At 47.1% G+C, this 22,330-nt stretch overlaps 1 protein-coding gene across 1 annotated transcript in view; it reads right to left on the bottom strand.

Moving 5' to 3' along the window:
- creb3l2 (cAMP responsive element binding protein 3-like 2) overlaps nucleotides 1-21,577 on the bottom strand; it is a 112,683-nt gene extending 91,106 nt beyond the window's left edge. The window contains exon 1 of the mRNA XM_038780851.1: nucleotides 21,393-21,577. Within this exon, the coding sequence (XP_038636779.1) occupies nucleotides 21,393-21,494 (102 nt within the window). The 5' untranslated portion in view covers nucleotides 21,495-21,577. The remainder of the gene's footprint in view (nucleotides 1-21,392) is intronic.
- Between the last annotated feature and the right edge of the window lie 753 nt (nucleotides 21,578-22,330).

The following is a 22,330-nucleotide window of genomic DNA, read 5'->3' as shown; positions in this document are numbered from 1 at the left end:
ACGATTCTCCGATGCCACGCGACATCGGGAAAGCCGTCGTAAACTCGGCCGAGTTTCACGACGGCGTCGGAGGCCGCTCCTCGCACCCTATTCTCCCCCCCTCAGGGGGCTAGGAGCGGCGTTGCGAGAAACTAGGCCGCCGGGCCTTGACGCTTGTGTCAAAGCGGCGCGCCGAGAATGACGCGACGGCAGCGCCTAAGTGATGGCGGCGCCTAAGTGATGTCAGCCGCGCATGCGCAGGTTGGCCAGCTCCAACCCACGCATGCGCGGTTGCCGTCTTCCTCTCCGCTGCCCCGCAAGACATGGCGGCTTGATCTTACGGGGCGGCGGAGGGGAAAGAGTGTGTCTCTTAAGAGACGCCGGCCCGATGATCGGTGGGCACTGATCGCGGGCCAGTCACCTCCTGAGCACGCCCATGATGCTCGATCCTCCCTCCGCCCCCCACTTACCTATCGCGCGATGTTGTCGCCGGCAGCGACCAGGTGTGGTTGGCACCGGTGTGAACTGGTCGGGTTCTTCAGGCCGCTAGGCCCATCCGTGCCGGAGAATCGCTGGTCGCCGTGAAAAACGGCGAGCGGCGATTCCGCGACACACCATTTTGGGGGGGGGGGGGGGGGAATCACGGGGGGTGCCAGGGCGGTGTGTCGTGATTCGCCCGGCCCTCCCGCGATTCTCCCACCCGGCGTGGGGAGCGGAGAATCACGCCCATGGTTCTTATTTGTATTTGGTGTAGACTCCTCCTGTCCTTAATTAAACTCACCCCACCCCAAGGCAGCACCAAAGGTATTTGTGCTCGAAGCGAAGTAAACCTGTCCAATGGTGCAGTGGGAGGAAAGAATGCAAGAGTTATTAATTAAATAAACGTGTTTTCCAAGCATGCAAATTCAGTGGTGAAAACCCAGGAATAGCATACACTGGGGCCTTCAACATCTTTCAAATTCCAGACAATCATCAATCTGGGAACAAGAGCAGCACAATAACATGGAGACTTTCATTTGGTTTCTCACAGAACCTTGTTTATGTACTCAATTTATCCTTCCCCAAAACGCAGGAGGAACAATTCCACAGCCCACCCTCTGTATATGCGTCCTTTCACAAAGAGTTTTCCCATCAGCCAGCAGCCTCACAAACGTAACTCTAAGGCAGGGGTGGGCAAACTTTTCCGTGCAAGGGCCACATTCAGAAATTCACAATTCACAAAGGGCCGCATAGTATATTAAGTAAAATAATTACTTCACCCGGTTATGATGCTGGGCGCCTCATATAGAACATAGAACAGTACAGCACAGAACAGGCCCTTCGGCCCTCGACGTTGTGCCGAGCAATGATCACCCTACTTAAGTCAACGTATCCACCCTTTACCAGTAAGTAACCCAACAGCCCCCCCCCCCTATTAACATTAAAAAAAAATTAAAAAAAAAAAAAAAAAAAAATTTTTAAAAAAAAAATTTTTTTTTTTTTTTTAATGACTTGGTGGGCCGCAGAAATACCTTTGGCGGGCCGCATGCGGCCCGCGGGCCGTAGTTTGCCCACCCCTGCTCTAAGGTAATGAAAAACTCCGCTAAATAAGCAAGAACCCTCAGTATTTAAACAGCTGAAATGAATCTTAAACAAGCTTGGAGAAAACTAAACTGTTTTCTGAATTATTGGCCAACCTGAAGAGGGTGAAACGGGATGACCTTCTCAAAACTACACAAGCAGCTGTTTCCTCAACGGGTACAAAACAAAACTGTGGCTTATATTTGATCCATATGTATACCTTTAATGATCAAAAGGAATGTCTCCATTAACTGTGATCTAAATAGTTCTCCCAAAGGTATGTTCCATTTGAGTTTGAATAAACTCAGAGTACCTTGCATTCATGGTTTGAAAAACGTTGTTTTTGAGAGAGTTCATTTTTCTACTTCATGATAAAGTGGAAAATACTGCACGCAAAAACATACTCTTATTTAAACTGAAGTCTTGCTGTAGCTCAACCAAACAATTTCAAACAAATTTAGCCTATTGTGCTAAATTTGGCTAATTGTTATAATGTCCTTCAACTTCAGTATTTTAGCTCAAGGCAAACATATGTGTGGTTCTCTGGTTAGAAGGGATTAGGATTTTAATAAGTCGATTCCGTTACCAGTCACCCTCAAACGAATGTAGCCTATTGTGCTAAATTTGGCAAATTGTTAATGTCTTTCAACTTCAGTATTTTAGCTCAACGCAAATAAATGTGTGGTTCTCTGGTTAGAACCGAAGGGATCAGCATTAGGATTTTAATAAGATGATTCCTTTGCCAGTCACGCATTCATTCAAGCAACAATGAATTGATTTCCTTTACAGTTTTATAGAGCCCAATAAGCAGTCAGTTTGAACGGTTAACAGTCCGAATTGTGGTAAATTCAGAATCACGTCAGGACTGCATGATTAGCAGTAAAGGAGGAATCTGAAACATTGTCTTAAACACGTATAATGGCTGTTATGCTCCAGTTTTACTCAAAATATTTATTGTGTTTAGAATCAAGGACATTCCCAGAATCAAGCCTTCATTCCCTTTCTAACATTAGGGGGGGTCTGTTTAGCTCAGTTGGCTGGACAGCTGATTCGTGATGTGGAGGGATAGCAACAGCACAGGCTCAACGGCTGAGGCTATCCACGAATGCCCCATCTCCTAACTGTGCCCAAGGAGTGGTGACCCTCAGGTTAAACACCATTAGTCAGCGCTCTCCTAAAAGGGAAGAGCAGCCTATGGTCCTCGATGAGTATGATGACTTTCAGTTCATTACTAAAAAGAAATAAACGCTTAGTTCGCAGCTGATACAAGTGAGTATTGCAAAATGGGATTAATTTTGGATTAAAACAGGATTAGGAGACAACAAGAGATTAGTGTTGGATTGCTGTAGACTGAATGGTCTCCTTCGGTGCTGTAAACACAATCAGGCAGTATAGCTACAAAAACGCAATTTATTGTATTTGCTGTACAAACTAACCAATTACCAGCCCATCAATATGCTCTGAACCAGGTCATGGACTCAAAACCAGACTTGCTCAACAAAAACTTGCTCACTGATGTTCAGTTTGGTTTCTGCCAGGATCACTCAGTTCCAGACCTCATTATCACCTTGGTCTAAACATGGTCAAAAGTGCAGGATTTAAGAGGTAAGGGCGACTACGCTTGACATCAAGGCTGCATGTGACTATATGTGGCATCAAGGTGCCCTAGCAGAGGCTTCTTCAAGGCTGATCGTTTCAGTCCCGGGATACTGTGCAAATGTTCCTCAGAGCAGTGCCCCAGGCACAATTATCTTTGGGTGCCTCATCAATGACTGTCCTTCCATCATAAGGTCAAAAGTGAGGATGTTCGCTGATGATTGCACACTATTCATCCACAACTCCTCAGATACTGAAGTAGTCCATACATGCATGTGGCAAGATTGCAGCTTAGACAGATATATAGCAAATAACATTCGCACCAAACGAATGACACGTCCACCTCCAACTGGAGAGATTAGAGAGATTCTAAACATCACACCCCATCATTCAACAGCATTACTTTGCTGAACTCCCCCATCATCATCCTCATCCTGGAGGATTCCATTAACCAGAAACTTAACTGGACCAATCATAGAAATAATGTGGCTACAAGAGCAGGTTAATAATAATAAGGTTAGGTAGAGCTGGGCATTCTGTGATGAGAATAATAATAATCGTTATTGTCACAAGTAGGCTTACATTAACACCGCACTGAAGATATCATGAAAAGCCCCTGATCACCACATTCCGGCACCTGCTCGGGTACAGAGGGAGAATTCAGAATATCCAAATCACCTAACAGCCAGCATGTCTTTCGGGATTTGTGGGAGGAAACCGGAGCATTTGGAGGAAACCCACGCAGACACAGGGAGAACGTGCAGACTCCACACAGACAGTGACCCAAGCCAGAAATTGAACCTGGGACCCGAATATTCACTTCCTGACTCCCCAAAGCCTGTGCATCATCTCAAAGACTAAAGTCAGAAGTGTTATGGAATGCTCTCCACTTGCCTAGATGAAAACAGCTCCAAAACATGCAAGAAACTGAACACTATGCAGAAGAAAACAGCCCGCTTACGTTCACTCCCTCAAACACTGACACACAGTGGCTGCAGTGTGTAGTGCGCCTCCTCCGGCAACACCTTCCGAATCTGTTCGATAAGGTACCCCAGAAAAGGCTACTTAACAAGATAAGATCCCATAGTGTTGGGGGTATCATATTAGCATGGATAGGAGATTGGGTAACGGAAGATAGAGATTTGGGGTAAGAGGGGCATTTTCAGGGTGGAAATCTGTGAAATGCCACAGGGATCAGTACTGGGGCCACAATTATTTATAACTGCTAATGACTTGGATGAGGGAGGTGAATATTATTGGCAAGTTTGCGGATTACACAAAAATAGGCAGAAAGGTAAGTGGCGAGGATGACACAAGTCTACAGAGGGATACAGACAGGTTAAATAACTGGGTAAGAAATTGCAGATGGAATATAATGTAGGAAAATGTGAAGTTATGCACTTTGATAGGATGAATAAAAGGTGAATATTATTCAAATGGAGAAAGACTGCAGCACAGATTGGGGATCCTTGTGCATAAATCACAAAAAGCGAACATGCGAGTTCAGGAGATAATAGGGAAGGCAAACTGAACGTTGGCCTTTATCTCAAAGGGAATGGAGCATAAAAATGGGGCAGTCGTGCTAAATCTATACAAAGCATGAGTTAGATCACATCTGGAATACCGTGAACAGTTTTGGTCCGCTTATCTAAGGAAAGATAGACTGACATTGGAGGCAGTCCAGAGAAGGTTCACTACGTTGATCCCGGGTATGGAGGGATTTTCTTACGAGAAAAGGTTGGGTAGGTTGGGCCTATACTCACTTACGTTTAGAAGCAACCTTACTGAGACAGATAGGATCCTCAGCGGGCCTGACAGGGTAGATGCTGAGAGGTTGTTTTCCCTTATGCGAGAGTCCAGCACCACAGGGAACAATCTCAGAGTAAGGGGTCGCCCATTTAAAACAGAGATGAGGAGGAATTCTTCTCTCAGAGGGTAGTGAATCTGTGGAATTCTTTACCGCAGAGCGCTGTAGAGGATGGGTCATTAAGTACGTTCAAGGCTGAGATCGACAGATTTTTAATCAGTGAGGGAATCGAGGGTTATGGGAACAATGCTGGAAAGTGGAGTTGAGCATTATATCAAGTCAGCCATGATCACATTCAATGGTGGAACAGACTCGGGCTGTATGGCCTAATTCTGCTCCTACGTCTTTTGGTCTTAATAATGATAAATAATAATAATCTTTCATATTGTCACAAGTAGGCTTACAATAACACTGCAATGAAGTTACTGTGAAAATCCCCTCGTCGCCACATTCCTGTTCGGTTACACGGAGGGGGAATTCAGAATGTCCAAATTACGTAATAGCACGTCTTTTGAGGCTTGTGGGAGGAAACCGGAGCATCCGGGGGGAACGCACACCGAAATGGGGAGAATGTGCATACTCTGCACAGACAAGTGACCCAAGCCGGGAATTGAATCCGTGTCCCTGGCGCTGTGAAGCAACAGTGCTAGCCACTGTGCTATCATGCCACCCATTGTGGACCCCCTTGTGTTGGAGCAGGCTCGATGGGTTGAATGGCCTACTTCTGCTCCTACATCTTATTGTCTTGTGGACCTCCTTAAAGAACAAGGGCAGCAGGTGTATGGGAACACCACCATCTGCAAATTCCTCTCCAAGCTACATGCCATCCTGACTTGGAATTATATCATCATAGAACTTTCTAATAGCACTGTGGGTTTACCTACAGCACATGGACTGCAGTAGTTCAAGGTGGCAGCACACCACCATTTTTTCAGCTATTAAACATGGTTAAGAAATGTTGGTCTTTCCAGCAAAGCTCGCATATCGTGAACAAATTTTAAAAATACTGTCCGCTTGTTTATTACCTCTTGTAATTTAACCCACCAAGTATATAAAAGCATCTGGTGCCAAGGTAAGGCATACAAAGCAGTCATTGATGACCATTTGCCGCAATTTCCATGCATAGGAACGAGGCTACAGAAATGCAAGTCTTTGAGAGAAATGGAGAAAAAAAGGGAAGGTGTAGGGAGAGAATGGAAGAAACACAGGTAGTGCTATTAACAGCACAAGCTTCAGGGTTGTATGACTGGGGAAACAAGATGTTAGCTCACATATTTATATTAAGGCTGTTCAAGGCTGCATCAATGAACATTTGCCAGAGAATTGTCGTGCAATGTAGCTTCTCTTCCATCTCCCGAGATTAGACATGCTGTTGCCGCTCTTGTATAATAACCTTACTTTGAATAACAAGAGTGGTTAATCTGTGCAACAAATAAAGGTTGCACGACCTCTTGCACCACAGTACAAGATTGCGAATCGGAATTCACCAACAAACAGATTCCCTTTTCACTTCAATAAACAGTCAGGAATGCAGGTACAAACAATATGCTCACAGGATTCAGCATGCCAATTTCTCCATTAAAATAATGAAAGTATGAAGTATTATTTGTGTTATTATTTCAGAATCCCAATACTGCAGCTGCAAGACTTGCTCACAATCTAAAAATCTGACTTGCTCTTAATGACAGAGAAAAACACTACGGACTTGTACAGTCCAACATTCAAAAAACAACTCGTTCCTATTCATTCACTTGAGACATCAGTCTGCCTACATGTCTCCCGGGTATGTGCTTGAATAAAAAAGGATAGTCACACATCTGGATACCATCTGTGGATAGAGTCCTTTTACTCAAAGAGCCTTTATTAACAAAATCCTTTGCTTACTCACACTCCTATGTGCATGGACAAGGCTTTCATTTACTTATCAACCTCTGCAAACAACCAGTCACAGAAACCCTTTCTCCCAATTACCTAGTGCCCAAACTCTAAATTCACTTTGCAGTACTGAGATTTTATACTCCCAAGCTGTTTTTTAATGGTGAATCGGTGCTGTTTTCATATTGACTTTAGAATACTGGGAAGTGGCTCAGTTGGAAGCAGCGGCAACTCAAGGGGATGGCAAAAGAAAAAAAAAAATCAAAATCATCTGACTTAAAATGAGCAGTTGAAAAAATCAATTCACCGACATCAGAAAACAGGAGCACAAAAGGAGCGTGCCAAATTTATTTCAATGTGCATTGCAGGATCTGGGTACAGTTCATAGAAGCCCTAGAGTGCAGAAGGAGGCCATTCCGCCCATCAAGTCTACACCGACCCTCCAAAAGAGCACTCTACCCAGCCCCCCCCCCCACCCTATTCCCTGCAATCCCGTAACCCCCATCCGTGGACACTCAAGAGGCAATTTATCATGGCCAATCCACCTAACCCGCACATCTTTGGACTATGGGAGGAAACCAGAGCACCCGGAGGAAACCCACGCAGCCACGGGGAGAACGTGCAGACTCCACACAGATAGTCAAATCGAGGGCTCACCTGCTTATTTCAATGGACGAAGACCAGCATAACACTATTCAAATCAATATTTGGGGAAGGCAGTGGCGTAGTGATAATATCTCTGGACTAGTAATCCAGAGACCCAGGGCAATGCCCTGGGGACCCAGGTTCAAATCCCATCACGGCAGATGGTGAAACATGAATTCAATAAAAATCTTGAACCAAAAGTGTAATGAAGACAATAAAACCACTATTGACGGTGTTAAAACTACCCGATTCATTAATGTCCTTCAGGGTAGGAAATCTGCCGTCCTCACCTGGTCTGGCCTACTCCTAACCCTCAGTGATAGGCAATAAATGTTGGCTCAGGCAGCACTGTCTACATCCCATGAGCAAACAGAAAAGAAAGGGATTGTGGCCAATGTTCCTTCCTTACTCAATGTCACAAAGAAAAATAAACTAACGCAATTCATCCACCCCTTGCAGTTTGTGGGTCCCAGCTGGTCCCAAAAGAATTCCTCTTTTCCTACCCAAGAAACACTGTGCTCCAAAAAATATTTGTCTCCAAATCATTGAGACATTTTTGTCCTTTCACTTTGCATCTTCAGGTTTACTTCAAGTTGCATCAAAAAACTACACTTAGCCAATAATATCGAGAATCATTTGTGTGCACTAAGGTATTTTGAGTACTTTGCACAGTGCAGAAGAACATAGATGCAATAAGCAGCACGGAATAAAGAAAAAGAAAGTTTTAAAAGGCAGCTTTTGAAGGCCATGGGGGAAAATGACAAGACAGGTAGCAGCAGGCAAGCTCCAGAATGCAGGGAGGGAAATATATAATGGAAGTAAGTAGGAGAACCTTACAGCCGACAGAGGAGACAGCAAAGAACAGAGGCCCATAACTTACTGACAAAATAATAAAATCGTTCCCAGTGTTCCCCATTATTAATATGTAAATGCTACAGGGCAGCACAGTGGCACAGTGGTTAGCACAGCTTCCTCACAGCGCCAGGAACCTGGTAGGGTGCTCTTTCAGAGGGTCGGTGCAGACCTGATGGGCCAAATGGTAACCTCTGCACTGTAGGAATTCTATGGTTCTAACTTCAGGTGAGGACAGATGCACTGTTGCTCGTTGAGGTGAGCAGGCAGAGGCTATTTTTTTCAAAAGGGCATCTTGCTGTCTGCCTCACAATTGAACTGAATTAATTCTCTGTGCATAGTAACGTCGCCAGTCTGAAAAGCTTGGGACAAAGTCATTTCTAGATTTGGGAATTTTCTAGATCATAGAATTACATTAGAATCACCTGATCACAGTAGTGTTAACTGGAAGAAACTTTTTTTTAAAAATTCGTTCATGGGACGTGGGCATCGCAGGCTGTGCCAGCATTTATTAAACATCCCAAAGGCTTGATGGGCCGTAGGGACTGTTCCTGTGCTGTATTGTTCTTTGTTCTATTGCCCTTGAAGGGCAGTTGAGAGTCAACCACATTGCTGGAGGTCTGGATTCACATGAAGTCCAGACCAGGTAAGGATGGCAGATTTCCTTCCCTAAAGGACATTAGTGAATCAGATGGGTTTTTACAACAATCGACAATGGTTTCATGGTCATCTTTAGACTTTTAATACCAGATGTTTATTAAATTTAAACTTCACCATCTGCAGTGGCAGTATTTGAACCTGGGTCCCCAGAGCATTATTCTGGGTCTCTGGTTTACTAGTCCAGTGACAATACCACTATGCCACCGCCTCCCCATAAATATATATATAAATATAGATATAAATATTTGCCTAAAACATAAAAGTAATAAAAACGGTTTCACTGTTGCAAATACTGTATTTCCAAGTTTCTGCTCCCAAAGTCCTGTACTAAAATAATGCCGATGTCAAGGGAATGTGCAAAACAAAAAAAATCTCTGGACAACTGGCGATTCCGACCAATAGATATCCGGATTGGAGAGGTTACAGTGTGTTTGCATGATAGATATTAATTAAATTTGTCACTGAAAGCCAAGTTTCTTTTTCCAATCTAAGTGCCCTTTTAACAATGTGGTAAATGTTAATCATTGCTAATCCAACTTCTATTGCACTGAAAATGAATGATTACAAGTGTGATATCTCATTCCTTCAGTTTTTTCTAATATGAACATAGAACATCGAACAGTACAGCACAGAACAGGCCCTTCGGCCCTCGATGTTGTGCCGAGCCTTGTCTGAAACTAAGATCAAGCTATCCCACACCCTGTCATTCTGGTGTGCTCCATGTGCCTGTCCAATAACTGCTTGAAAATTCCCAAAGTGTCCGACTCCACTATCACAGCAGGCAGTCCATTCCACACCCTAACCACTCTCTGGGAATATATATTAAGTTTCTTTCTCACCTCTTATTCTACCCCTCTCCTCTACCTGAGTTTTAATTGAATTATCCTTTCTTCTCAGTCTTTCTACTGTTAATTTCAAAATCCTTCAATTTCATCTGTACCAGCTGTCCTATAATCATCATCCAGAAAGTCATTAAAAATAATTTTTATTGAAAGAATTTTTTACATGAAGATATTTACCCCAACTAACTATAGAATATTACAAAATATTCCCTTTTAACAAATATCCCCCCCCCCGCCCGAACTCGCGCGCGCGTTGTCCCTCCCCCCCTCCCCCAAAAACAAACAAAGCAACAATCAACATCAAACATGAACTGCGAGTAAATTTGCCCGCATTTCAACCGTAAATAACCCACCACAACCGTTGTTGCCACCCCTCCCCTCCCCTCCCCCCCGGGTTGCTGCTGCTGCGACCTCTGTACCCTATCTCTGAGCCAAAAAGTCGAGGAAAGGCTGCCACCGCCTGGAGAACCCTTGTACCGACCCTCTCAGGGCGAATTTGACCCTTTCCAACTGAATAAAGCTTGCCATGTCATTAATCCAAGTTTCCACGCTTGGAGGCCTCGCGTCCTTCCACTGTATTAGTATCCTTCTTCGAGCAACTAGGGACGCAAAGGCCAGTACTCCGGCCTCTCTCGCCTCCTGTACCCCCGGCTCCACCCCAACCCCAAAGATCGCAAGTCCCCATCCTGGTTTGACCCTGGATCCCACCACCCTCGACACCGTCCTTGCCACCCCCTTCCAGAACTCCTCCAGTGCCGGACATGCCCAAAACATATGGACATGGTTCGCTGGACTTCCCGAACACCTGACACATCTGTCCTCACCCCCAAAGAACCGACTCATCCTTGTCCCCGTCATATGGGCTCTATGTACCACCTTAAATTGAATGAGGCTAAGCCTCGCACACGAGGAGGAAGAATTAACCCTCCAGGGCATCAGCCCATGTCCCATCTTATCTGTTCTCCCAGCTCCCCCTCCCACTTGGCTTTCAGCTCCTCTACTGATGCCTCCTCCGCCTCCTGCATTACTTTGTAGATGTCCGATATCCTCCCCCCTCCTACCCAGACCCCCGAGAGCACCCTATCACTCGCCCCCCTACTGGGGAGCAAGGGAAACCCTTCCACCTGGCGTCTAGCAAATGTCTTCACCTGCAAATGTTTAAACATGTTTCCCGGGGGGAGCCCGAATTTCTCCTCCAGCTCTCTCAGGCTCGCAAACCTCCCATCTACAAACAGATCCTTCAGCTGCCTGATGCCCACCCTGTGCCAGCTCTGAAATCCCCCGTCCATGTTCCCCGGGATGAATCTATGGTTCCCTCTTAACGGTGCCTCCATCAGACCTCCCACTTCCCCCCTGTGTCGCCTCCACTGCCCCCAGATCTTGAGGGTGGCCGCCACCACCGGGCTCGTGGTGTACCTCGTGGGAGGGAGCGGCCATGGCGCCGTTACTAGGGCCCCCAGGCTTATGTTGCCACAGGACGCCCTCTCCATTCGTTTCCAAGCTGCCCCCTCCCCTTCCATCATCCACTTGCGCACCATCGATAAATTTGCCACCCAGTAATACCCCGAAAGATTGGGTAATGCCAGCCCTCCACTATCCCTACTCCGCTCCAAGAAGACCCTCCTCACCCTTGGGGTGCCGTGCGTCCACACGTAGCTCATGATGCTACTCGTCACCTTTTTGAAGGCCCTAGGGAGGAAGATGGGCAAGCACTGAAATAAAAACAAAAACCTCGGGAGGACCGTCATTTTAACGGACTGCACTCTGCCCGCCAGCGACAGCGGCACCATGTCCCACCTTTTAAATTCCTCCTCCATCTGTTCCACCAGCCTGGAGAAGTTCAGCTTGTGGAGAGTCCCCCAGTTCCTTGCCACCTGCACCCCTAAATATCTAAAACTCTTTCCTGCTCTCTTAAACGGGAGTCTCCCGATTCCCTCTTCCTGGTCCCCTGGGTGTATCACAAATACCTCACTCTTGCCCAAGTTTAGCTTGTACCCCGAAAAGTCTCCAAATTCTGCTAGCAGTTCCATCACCTCCGGCATTCCCCCTTCTGGGTCTGCCACGTATAGCAGCAGGTCGTCCGCGTATAGCGATACCCGGTGCTCCTCCCCGCCCCTTGTCAGCCCTCTCCACCCCCCTGAGCCCCTCAGTGCCATCGCCAACGGTTCAATTGCCAGTGCGAAGAGCAGGGGGGACAAGGGGCACCCCTGTCTGGTCCCCCGGTGGAGCCCAAAATACTTCGATCTCCTACCATTCGTCACTACACTTGCCGTCGGGGCCGTATAGAGCAGCTTCACCCATTTAATAAATCCCTCCCCAAATCCAAACCGTTCCAGCGTCTCCCACAGGTACTTCCACTCCACCCTATCAAATGCTTTCTCCGCGTCCAATGCCACCACTATCTCCGCCTCACCCTCCACTGCCGGCATCATGATGACGTTTAGCAGTCTCCGCACGTTCGTATTAAGCTGCCGCCCTTTCACAAAACCCGTCTGGTCCTCGTGTATCACCCCTGGCACACAATCCTCTATCCTGGTAGCCAGGATCTTTGCCAGCAACTTGGCGTCCACATTCAGGAGCGAGATAGGCCTATATGACCCACACTGCACGGGGTCCTTGTCCCGCTTCAAGATCAGAGAGATCAGTGCCTGCGACATTGTCGGGGGCAGAGCCCCCCCCTCCCATGCCTCGTTGAAGGCTCGTACCAGCACAGGGCCCACCAAATCCGCATATTTTTTGTAAAATTCCACCGGGAACCCGTCTGGCCCCGGCGCCTTCCCCGTCTGCATATGCCCAATCCCCTTGACTAGCTCCTCTAACCCTATCGGCTCCTCCAGCCCCTCTACCAGCTCCTCTTGGACCTTGGGGAACCTCAATTTGTTCAAGAAGCCCTCCATCCCCCCTCCCCTCGTCGGCGGCTCTGACCGATACAGCTCCTTATAGAAGTCTCTGAAGACCCCATTTACTTCTGGCCCCTTCTGCACTACGTTCCCACCCCTCTCCCTCACTCCCCCAATTTCTCTAGCCGCATCCCGCTTGCGGAGCTGATGCGCCAACATCCTACTCGCCTTCTCCCCATATTCATAAATCGCGCCCTGCGCCCTTCTCCACTGTGTCTCTGCCTTTCTGGTGGTCAACAGGTCGAACTTAGCCTGCAAACTGCGCCGTTCCCCCAACAGCCCCTCCTCTGGTGCCTCCGCATATCTCCTATCCACGTCCAAAAGCTCCCCCACCAGCCTCTCCCTCTCCTGTCTCTCCCTCCTTTCCCTATGTGCCCGTATGGAGATCAGCTCCCCCCGGATCACCGCCTTCAGGGCCTCCCAGACCATCCCCACCTGCACCTCCCCCGTGTCATTAGTGTCCAGATATCTTTCAATGCTCTTCCGGACCCTCTTACACACCTCCTCATCCGCCAGCAACCCCACATCCAGGCGCCACAGCGGACGCTGGTCTCGCGCCTCCCCCATTTCCAAATCTACCCAGTGTGGCGCATGGTCTGAGACCGCTATGGCCGAGTACTCCACTTCCCGTACTTTCGGGATCAGTCCCCTGCTCAATACAAAAAAGTCAATTCTAGAATAGACTCTGTGGACATGGGAGAAAAAGGAATACTCCCTCGCCCTCGGCCTCCCAAACCTCCAGGGATCTACCCCTCCCATCTGCTCCATAAACCCCTTTAACACTTCTGCCGCTGCCGGCCTCCTACTCGTCCTTGAACTCGATCTGTCCAGCACGGGGTCCAGCACTGTGTTGAAGTCCCCCCCCATGATCAGGCCCCCTGCCTCCAGGTCCGGAAATCATCCAGAAAGTCATTGAGCAAATTTTTAAAAATGAGCTGAAGGGTGCAGAGAAAGCCCAACAGGTTGTCCTGTTGTTGTAAGATTCAGCTCAATGGGAGGGATTCTTCAGTTCCCCAGCCGCGTTCTCTGGCAGTGGGATTGCATCCTCCTGCCGTTTGTCGATAGGATTTCCTATTGTAACCACCCAACGCCAACCTGGAGCCCCACGGACGTGCATACGCTGCCGGCGGGAAAAGTGAGAATTTCAGCCAATATCAAAATTCCTAGCTGCCTTCTCAGTCAAAGTCACCATCTTCTGTATAATAGAAACATACACAAAAGCCAATACCCAGAATAACGTGTATAGTTGAAAGTCCAACAGCATTATCCTGAACAACCAGATATTGAGATCTCCAATCTACCGAGTGTGCACTTTCTACAGGACAATTATTCACTGAAAGGTCAAGGATCCTTTCCTCGTCTTCATCAGGCCCAAACTTTAAACTGTGTGAGTCACTCAGAGTTTCCGAACAGCAAGTTAGATTTAAAGGCTGGAGATTTATTTCAAAAAATTGTACATCTAGCTTTCAGGAGTGAGTGATTTAAAAACAAAATACATTTATACAGGGAGGCTCCTGCAGCTAGCAGTCTCATCCACAAACAAAATGCCCAGTTTTGATTTGAAGACTGGTGACAAAGAAAATCTGTTTGTAACTAGATCTTCCTGGTTGCCACCGGTCTAACTAGAACTCCCAGATGTGCTGTACATTGATGAGTCATTTAATGGGCAGCACGGTAGCATTGTGGATAGCACAAATGCTTCACAGCTCCAGGTTCCCAGGTTCGATTCCGGCTTGGGTCGCTGTCTGTGCGGAGTCTGCACATCCTCCCAGTGAGTGCGTGGGTTTCCTCCGGGTGCTCCGGTTTCCTCCCACAGTCCAAAGATGTGCAGGTTAGGTGGATTGGCCATGATAAATTGCCCTTAGTGTCCAAAATTGCCCTTAGTGTTGGGTGGAGTTACTGGGTTATGGGAATAGGGTGGAGGTGTTGACCTTGGGTAGGGTGCTCTTTCCAAGAGCCAGTGCAGACTCGATGGGCCGAATGGCCTCCTTCTGCACTGTAAATTCTATGATAATCCATTTTCCTTGTGAAAATGCTCTGATGCAACAGCAATACTCCATTAATGGGCGGCACGGTAGCACAGTGGTTAATACTCTTGCTAAAGCTCCAGAGTTCCAGGTTTGATTCCCGGCTTGGGTCACTATCTGTGCGAAGTCTGCATGTTCTCCCTGTGTCTGCATGGGTTTTCTCTATGTGTTCCGTTTCCTCCCACAGTGCAAGGATGTGCAGGTTAGGTGGACTGGCCATGATAAATTGCCCTTAGTGTCCCAAAAAAGCTTATGTGGGGTTACTGGGATAGGGTGGAGGTTTGGGCTTGGATAGGGTACTCTATTCAAGGGCCGGTGCAGACACGATGGGCCGAAGGCCTCATTCTGCACTGCAAATTCTATGATTAATGATCGCTGACCGACATGACCCAGGCAGCTGGCGCGTACTGACCGATACGGCCCAGGCAGCTCGTATCTACCTTTGTTGCCACTAGTTCATAGGAAAATTGCTGAGAGCAGTGGCACTTCTGGGTTTTGTACACAAAACCTGGCCAGCAATACAAATAGCTTCTTACACAGTGATACAATGCAGTTATTTCCTTAGTCAGATGGACACAGGTAGCAATTATGCAATACAACACCATTTAACTTCAAAAGGGAACTGGATATTTACGACAAAGCCAGGGCAAACATTCATGATAATTTGGTGATGTTGCTAAAGCAGGATAGCTAATGAATTGTTCATTGTATTAAGAGACATCAAATATGCACGGTGAACAATGTAAGCTCCTGTTGAAAACGATACCAAATCAAATTCAATCACTTGTATAATAACCTAGTGTCTGCCACCAACCAGTTCCTACACAATAGGTTTCAAGAACCCAATGCTGATGGCAAAAAACCTTGTTGAGGCCACAAAGTTCTGGGTTTTCTTGCTGGTGGTGGTGGTGGTGGTTTGGGGAGGGAGGGGGGGGGGGGGGGGGGGGGGGGGGGGGGGGCGGCAGGGGACATAACGTTTTCCCAGCTGCAGCAAATTAGGCAAGCTCACTCCAGCCTGTTGACTGCACAAAGCCTCCACACTGCCGAAGCCAGCAGTCCCAGTGCAATAAAAACCAACTGAGCACAAAAATGATCCAGCTCATCCAGAAAACTGAACATTTTCTGATGCAATGCAAAGGGGAATCATATTGATATAATCAAATGTACGGGGTTTTCCTTTAGCTGGCCTGGCAAGGGAAATCTGGCACCGCTTAGACTGAAGCTTCAGAGGCTCACGGCAAGCTGCACCAGTAACTGCATCAGAATTTGCACATCCATTCTAGATTCAAAGTACTGGAATCAGCACAAAACTTACATCTTATGTAGGTTTATTTTAGAAATCTTAATACAGTTCCAATTTAAAATAAAACCTGTAAATGAGAATCAAAAGTCAATTATATAGTTCCTCCCAATTAAGCTGCAATACTGTAAGAGTCCTTCTAGTTTATTGCCCTTGCATTTATTTGATTATTTTTGATCCATGGATTGATAATCGGAGCGTGCCTTTAAATGGAAGAGTGCTTGCCAGGACAGTGTGTTCCTAGGTTTCGCATTTTAGAGAGGGGAAACCAGACTTGTCAGCGCCGGGTGAAGTTAGGGACCGGTTTGGGAGGAAGTCGATTCAATTGGCTAACTGGCAACCGGTGAGTTGGTTAGGGACAGTGTTCTGCCTGACAACCGTCAGCGATTGGTTCCTGCAAGGTGGTCTCTCTGCTGCCAATTGTTTGTGAGCCTGCAGTGAAGATCATTACAATCTGAAGGAAAAGAAAGTACATGACTAAAGGCCTAACCTTGAGAAAGAAACTAACTGGAAGACATCCATCAGAATCAAAGATCCTTATCCTTTTTAGAGAGTGTGAGGGGTTGGGAATCAGACAGTAGACAGTCAGTTGTATTTTTTGCCTATTTAATTACTGTTAATAATAAAATTTAAATTTTATAAACCTGGTGACAGTAGTCAATTTAACTCAACCGAAGCCACGGGTATTAATATAATTTCCCCAGTGTTGCGACTCCAGATCAAGTGGGGCTGGATATGGCTGCGCACTAACGCTGGGTGTCATGACAATACACCCAGTCACATACATTGAATGTCTTTGTCTCATATCATTGTGATGGATGGTCGCTGGATGTGAGCATCATGTTTCTGTAGTTTATAAAAATTGGAAAGATGCCAGCGTTGGCAAGTTGAACGGCAAGGTCGTCAGTTCCTATCGACAACGGTGGTTTTCACTCAATGCTACTAACCAGTCATTCTGGCTTGTTTCAAGCAATGGCACTTACAAGCTATTTCCCCATAATTGAAAAGCACAGCTCCAATTTGAAGCTTGCAGTGGTTGAGTGCACTGCCAGCCAATTCCTCCAGTCCCACCTGCAGCTATACAGGCTTAAGCAGAGAGTGGTGGGTGCCTGGAACGATGCTGCCAGAGGATATGGTGGAAGCAGGTACATTAGCAACATTTAAGAGGCACCTGGATGGATACATGAATAGGGAGGAAATAGAGCAGGGGTGGGCAAACTTTTCCGTGCAAGGGCCACATTCAGAAATTCACAAATTTAAATATTAAGTAAAATAATTAATATTTAAAATAGCCAAAATAGAAGGTTTTTAAAGAAAAAAAAAGCAATTAATTTTTATTAATTAATATTTTAAAGTAGAAACTTTTACATGAAACACATTTATTTGAAAAACAAAGTAACTCAGTTTAAAGAAAAAAAAGCAATTAATTTTTATTAATTAATATTTTAAAGTAGAAACTTCACATGAAACACATGTTGTGCCGAGCAATGATCACCCTACTCAAGTCAACGTATCCACCCTATACCAGTAACCCAACAGCCCCCCCCCCATTAACCTTTTTTTTAATGACTTGATCTTGGTGGGCTGCATAAAGACCTTTGGCGGGCCTTAGTTTGCCCACCCCTGAAATAGAGGGATATAGACCGAGTAAGGGCAGAAGGTTTATTTTTAAAGTTAGGGCGTCAAGATCGGCACAGGCTTGGAGGGCCGAAGGACCTGTTGCTGTGCTGCTCTGTTCTTTGTTCAGACTGGAATGCGCTGTACAGCAGATGTCACCTTCCAGGGAAGGTGGAGTACTAGCAATATCTGATTAGCTGTTGATTATACAACTTAATTTTCTATTCCATTGAGAAGCAGGCGAGGTATTGAAGCGGTGAAGCACTACCTACCGAAAAAGTCAAGTCTCTTGTACATTCCTGTACAGATGTGAGCGAGTGAATTCAAGTAACTAGCACCAAAAACTGAGCAATAAAATTGTGGGTAATCAGCAGTAAAATGCATACCTGTTACTTTAATGAATGAGGAATGTATAGACCACTTTGTTGGGTTCGCTGTTGTGTCTCATCTCAATAAAAATTATTTCAATATGCCTTCTGTGACTGGACAATATGCATAGCAGCAAGTGTAATATTGCAGCAGCTAGTATACGTAGCAAAGATTCTGATACAATTCCTGAGATTAGGGAAATAATTTAAATAGAAATTGCAAAGTAAAAACAGATGTACCCTGGAGTATCAAGGGATCGTGCACTGCTTACACAAGCACTGGTGAAACTGAACCAACAGAATACGGTTGGTAAAGCTAACCACTCAATGGATATCTCGTATATAAACTAAAGATCGTGAACTAACAAATGACAAAGACAGATTAAAACCACTTCATTATGCCAGTCAAACTGACATCGGATCAAGGGTTGGATGTTCCTCTTTTTAAAAACAGTAATCAAATACATAGACTTAACCAGCATGTGGTAGAACTGATATTTCACTGACTAAAATGAGCCAAACAAGTTTCAGAATCCTTGAAATAATTCCGACAAAGCACAAAACTGTGATTCTGAAAACAAAATATTGTGTGGTTTGTCATGTTTAACATAGGCTACTATAGCAAAATAAAACATTAACAAGGCCACTGATTTATTATTTTGACTAAAACCAATGCCTTTCGAGAATCGGATACCAAAATACATATAAAACTTGCAGAACCTCATTTTGTGAAGACTCTACCTGACGCACCATTAACAAGCGGCTGATTATCAATGATACTTTGACTTCTGCCCACACTGCCCAATAACTCTTAAACGAAAGGAGTGAAACCCATTTCAACACACTCTACACCTTGTTCACACTCTTAAGCAGAACCGCATCCAATCTGTTTATCTAGGATGATTCAAGTGCCAGGTTAGTCATCACAACTAAATACCTTGGAAACAAAATGCAAATTCCAATCCATTAACCCAGTAAAGGCGAGGTTGGAGCAGTTCCACAATTCACCAGAGAGCTTTAGAACTTTATTTTATTTGTCACAGACCACAAGACACATACACCGGGAACAAGGTTTCACACCAAGTCCAGAACCAACACGATAATCCGTTTTTTGATAATTTCGGGTGAATGTGGAACAATTCAACAGTAAATACAAAAGGTCCTTAGACTCGTGCCCTTCTTTCTCTCCAAAAAGACCTGGAGAGCAGTTTCAAAAAGGAAGCACCCACACATTCCTTCCCCGGATTGAGCAGAGGCCTGAGCTCTGAAAGGGAGGGAACCCACAGGAAAAGGGAAACCACCATCCAACCCAATGTCACAGACGGAGATGGCAGTGAGATGACCAGAGTTGAGAAGTACCAACTGGAGAATCACCTTGTGGTGGAAAAGCGGAGCACCCGGAGGAAACCCTCGCAGACACAGGGAGAACGTGCGGATGTTCCCAACCCGGGAATCGAACCTGGGACCCTGGCGCTGTGAAGCAAGAGTGCTAACCACTGTGCTACCGTGCCACCCAATTTTCTTAGTTTTTCTCATTGAAAATATTAGCAACATAGTCCTGGTAGTGTGGGCCGAAAAACCTCAATGAATACAAAACCTAAAAAAAGACGTGCTGTTAGGTAATTTGGACACTCTGAATTCTCCCTCTGTGTACCCGAACAGGCGCTGGAATGTGGCGACTAGGGGCTTTTCATAGTAACTTCATGGCAGTGTTAATGTAAGCCTACTTGTGACAATAAAGATTTTTAAAAAATCAAATGGAGGTTCTCAATCATGCAAGTGGCATAAACCAACCTCAATGCACACAGATTCTTGGTAACACAGATCCAGAAGCTATTTCTGCCAGACATAAATCCAGACATCTACAACCACAAAGAAACTAAATATAAAACCACACCAAATGACCAACTCCTACCTACTCATTAGCTTAATCCCAATCATATAGCAATGTTAGTGCTGCTTCAGAGTCAATGGGCCCAGCACTATGCTTAGAACTGGTAACTGAATCCTCCATAGAATTTGCAGCAGAAACAGCCAATTTCTCCCGTGATCTGTCAGTGTTCATGCTCTACATAAGTCCATCCGAACAAATCAGCACTTCCTTCCATTTTTTGATCTAGCTGTCTCTTAATTACATCTATGCTATTCACCTCAATCTTTCCACATGGTTCCAAATTTCACATTCTAACCATTCTCTGAGCCAATTTGTAATCACGTGGACTGCATCTTTCCACAAATGCATTCCTCTTTCGTGCTGGTACAATCAAAATTACCCAAATTCCAAAATATAATTTTCAGAATGTATCATTCAGGTTTCTCATAAAGCACCATCTTATCAAAGCAAACAAGTTTGTTTACCTTGTTTATCCATTCATTCTTAAGTAATCAATAGCCCAGTTTGCTCCGGTATAACAAAGGGAAAACAACATGCAAATCACTGTACGGGAGATCAAAACCCCAAAGGTGCTTTTGCTATTGTAACAAGTTCATGCCAATTAACTGCAGCATCGGGTTCCCATCCAGCTACAATTAATTAATAAATACAGCAGCCACAATACATCAAAGATCTCAGAGAAGGCAACAAGATGAATGACCAGCTAATCTGCTTTTATTGGTAAGGGGGGGGGGGGGGGGGGCAAGGGAGAAATGGTTGGGCAGATCAACACTAAATCTGGACGTGAAACTTGGGTGATGAACTGACCAAGCGTGCACCTCTGGTGACAACGTGGGTCTGGCAAAGATTTGGATTCAAATGAAATGAAAAATGAAAATCGCTTATTGTCACGAGTAGCCTTCGAATGAAGTTACTGTGAAAAGCCCCTAGTCGCCACGTTCCGGCGCCTGTTCGGGAATCAAACCGTGCTGCTGGCCTGCTTTCAAAGCCAGCGATTTAGCCCTGTGCTAAACAGCTCAGCCCAACAGATTGGGCAGATTGCCTGGCAACAAGCTCTGGTTTAAAGCCTGCCGGGGTAGGACATGATGCCAACTGCACGGTGCATCACTGCAGGGTGGCAGTGCCTGGTCAAACAACTCATCGTCTTGCAAGATGAGACTGTGCCGGCCCCAACTCCCCCAAAGATCAGATCACAAATCCACATTCAGCACAAGTCCAGGGAAAGAGTGGTTTGGGGGGGGGGGGGGGGGGGGCAGAAAACAAAAAGTTTTGGGAGTCTGATTGACAGGATTCCAGAAATGTTTCCAGACGGTCCCAGGGGTGGAAGTGCTTGGATCCTGTCTTGAGCAAGCCAAGCCTTGGGGCAATGCCCCCCGAGTGCTGGCACTAGGAGCAGCAACTCCAGCAGGCAAAGCGATGACAGGATGGAGCCCAGGCCCACAGATCCCAGTCAACAGTCCAGCTGCCTACCGTCGTGTAAAGGATCTCGCACTGTGCCGTCGAGAGATTGAGCTCACTGAGCTTGGTGTCCCACTGGAGGGGATCGGTAATGTCAGTGTCCAGCGCTTCCATCGCTGCCGCTGCTGGGTTCCCCCTGTCTGGTCTGGGCTGAGCCGGCCCCGGCTGTCTGTCTCTGTCTCTGTCGCTTTACCCCCTCCCCCGCCCCCCCCAGGTCCCGGCACCAACCGGATGCTGCCGGGAAACCGCTGGACTGACAGCTGCCTGAGCCAATTGGAGGCCGGATTGCGCCGGAGACGCCGTCTCCTATTGGCGGCGGCTGCGGCCAATCCGCAAGAGCCACTTCGCCTTTCTGGGTTGTTCCCGCCCCTTCTCCGTTTGTTCAATGGAGGCGGAGCTCGTGTGGAGGGGGCGGGGCGGCGTGTGGAGAGGGCGGGGCGGCGTGTGGAGGGGCGGAGCAGCGTGTGGAGAGGGCGGGGGCGGCGTGTGGAGAGGGCGGGCGGGGCGTGTGGAGAGGGCGGGGCGGCGTGTGGAGAGGGCGGGGCGGCGTGTGGAGAGGGCGGGCGGGGCGTGTGGAGAGGGCGGGGCGGCGTGTGGAGAGGGCGGGGCGGCGAGTGGAGAGGGCGGGGCGGCGTGTGGAGAGGGCGGGGGCGGCGTGTGGAGAGGGCGGGGGCGGCGAGTGGAGAGGGCGGGGGCGGCGAGTGGAGAGGGCGGGGCGGCGTGTGGAGAGGGCGGGGCGGCGAGTGGAGAGGGCGGGGCGGCGTGTGGAGGGGGCGGGGCGGCGAGTGGAGAGGGCGGGGCGGCGTGTGGAGAGGGCGGGGCGGCGTGTGGAGAGGGTGGGGCGGGGCGGAGCGAGGTGTGGAGGGGCGGGGCGGTGTGTGGAGGGGCGGGGCGAAGAGAGGGGTGCGGGGAGGAGGGAGCGGGGCGGGCACGTGAAAGGGGGCGGGGCG

Source organism: Scyliorhinus canicula, chromosome 20 (assembly GCF_902713615.1).
Source record: "Scyliorhinus canicula chromosome 20, sScyCan1.1, whole genome shotgun sequence".
Classification (NCBI taxonomy): Eukaryota; Metazoa; Chordata; class Chondrichthyes; order Carcharhiniformes; family Scyliorhinidae; genus Scyliorhinus; species Scyliorhinus canicula.
The sequence above is the reverse complement of the archived record's forward strand: the minus strand, read 5'-3'. Positions and strand labels throughout refer to the sequence as shown.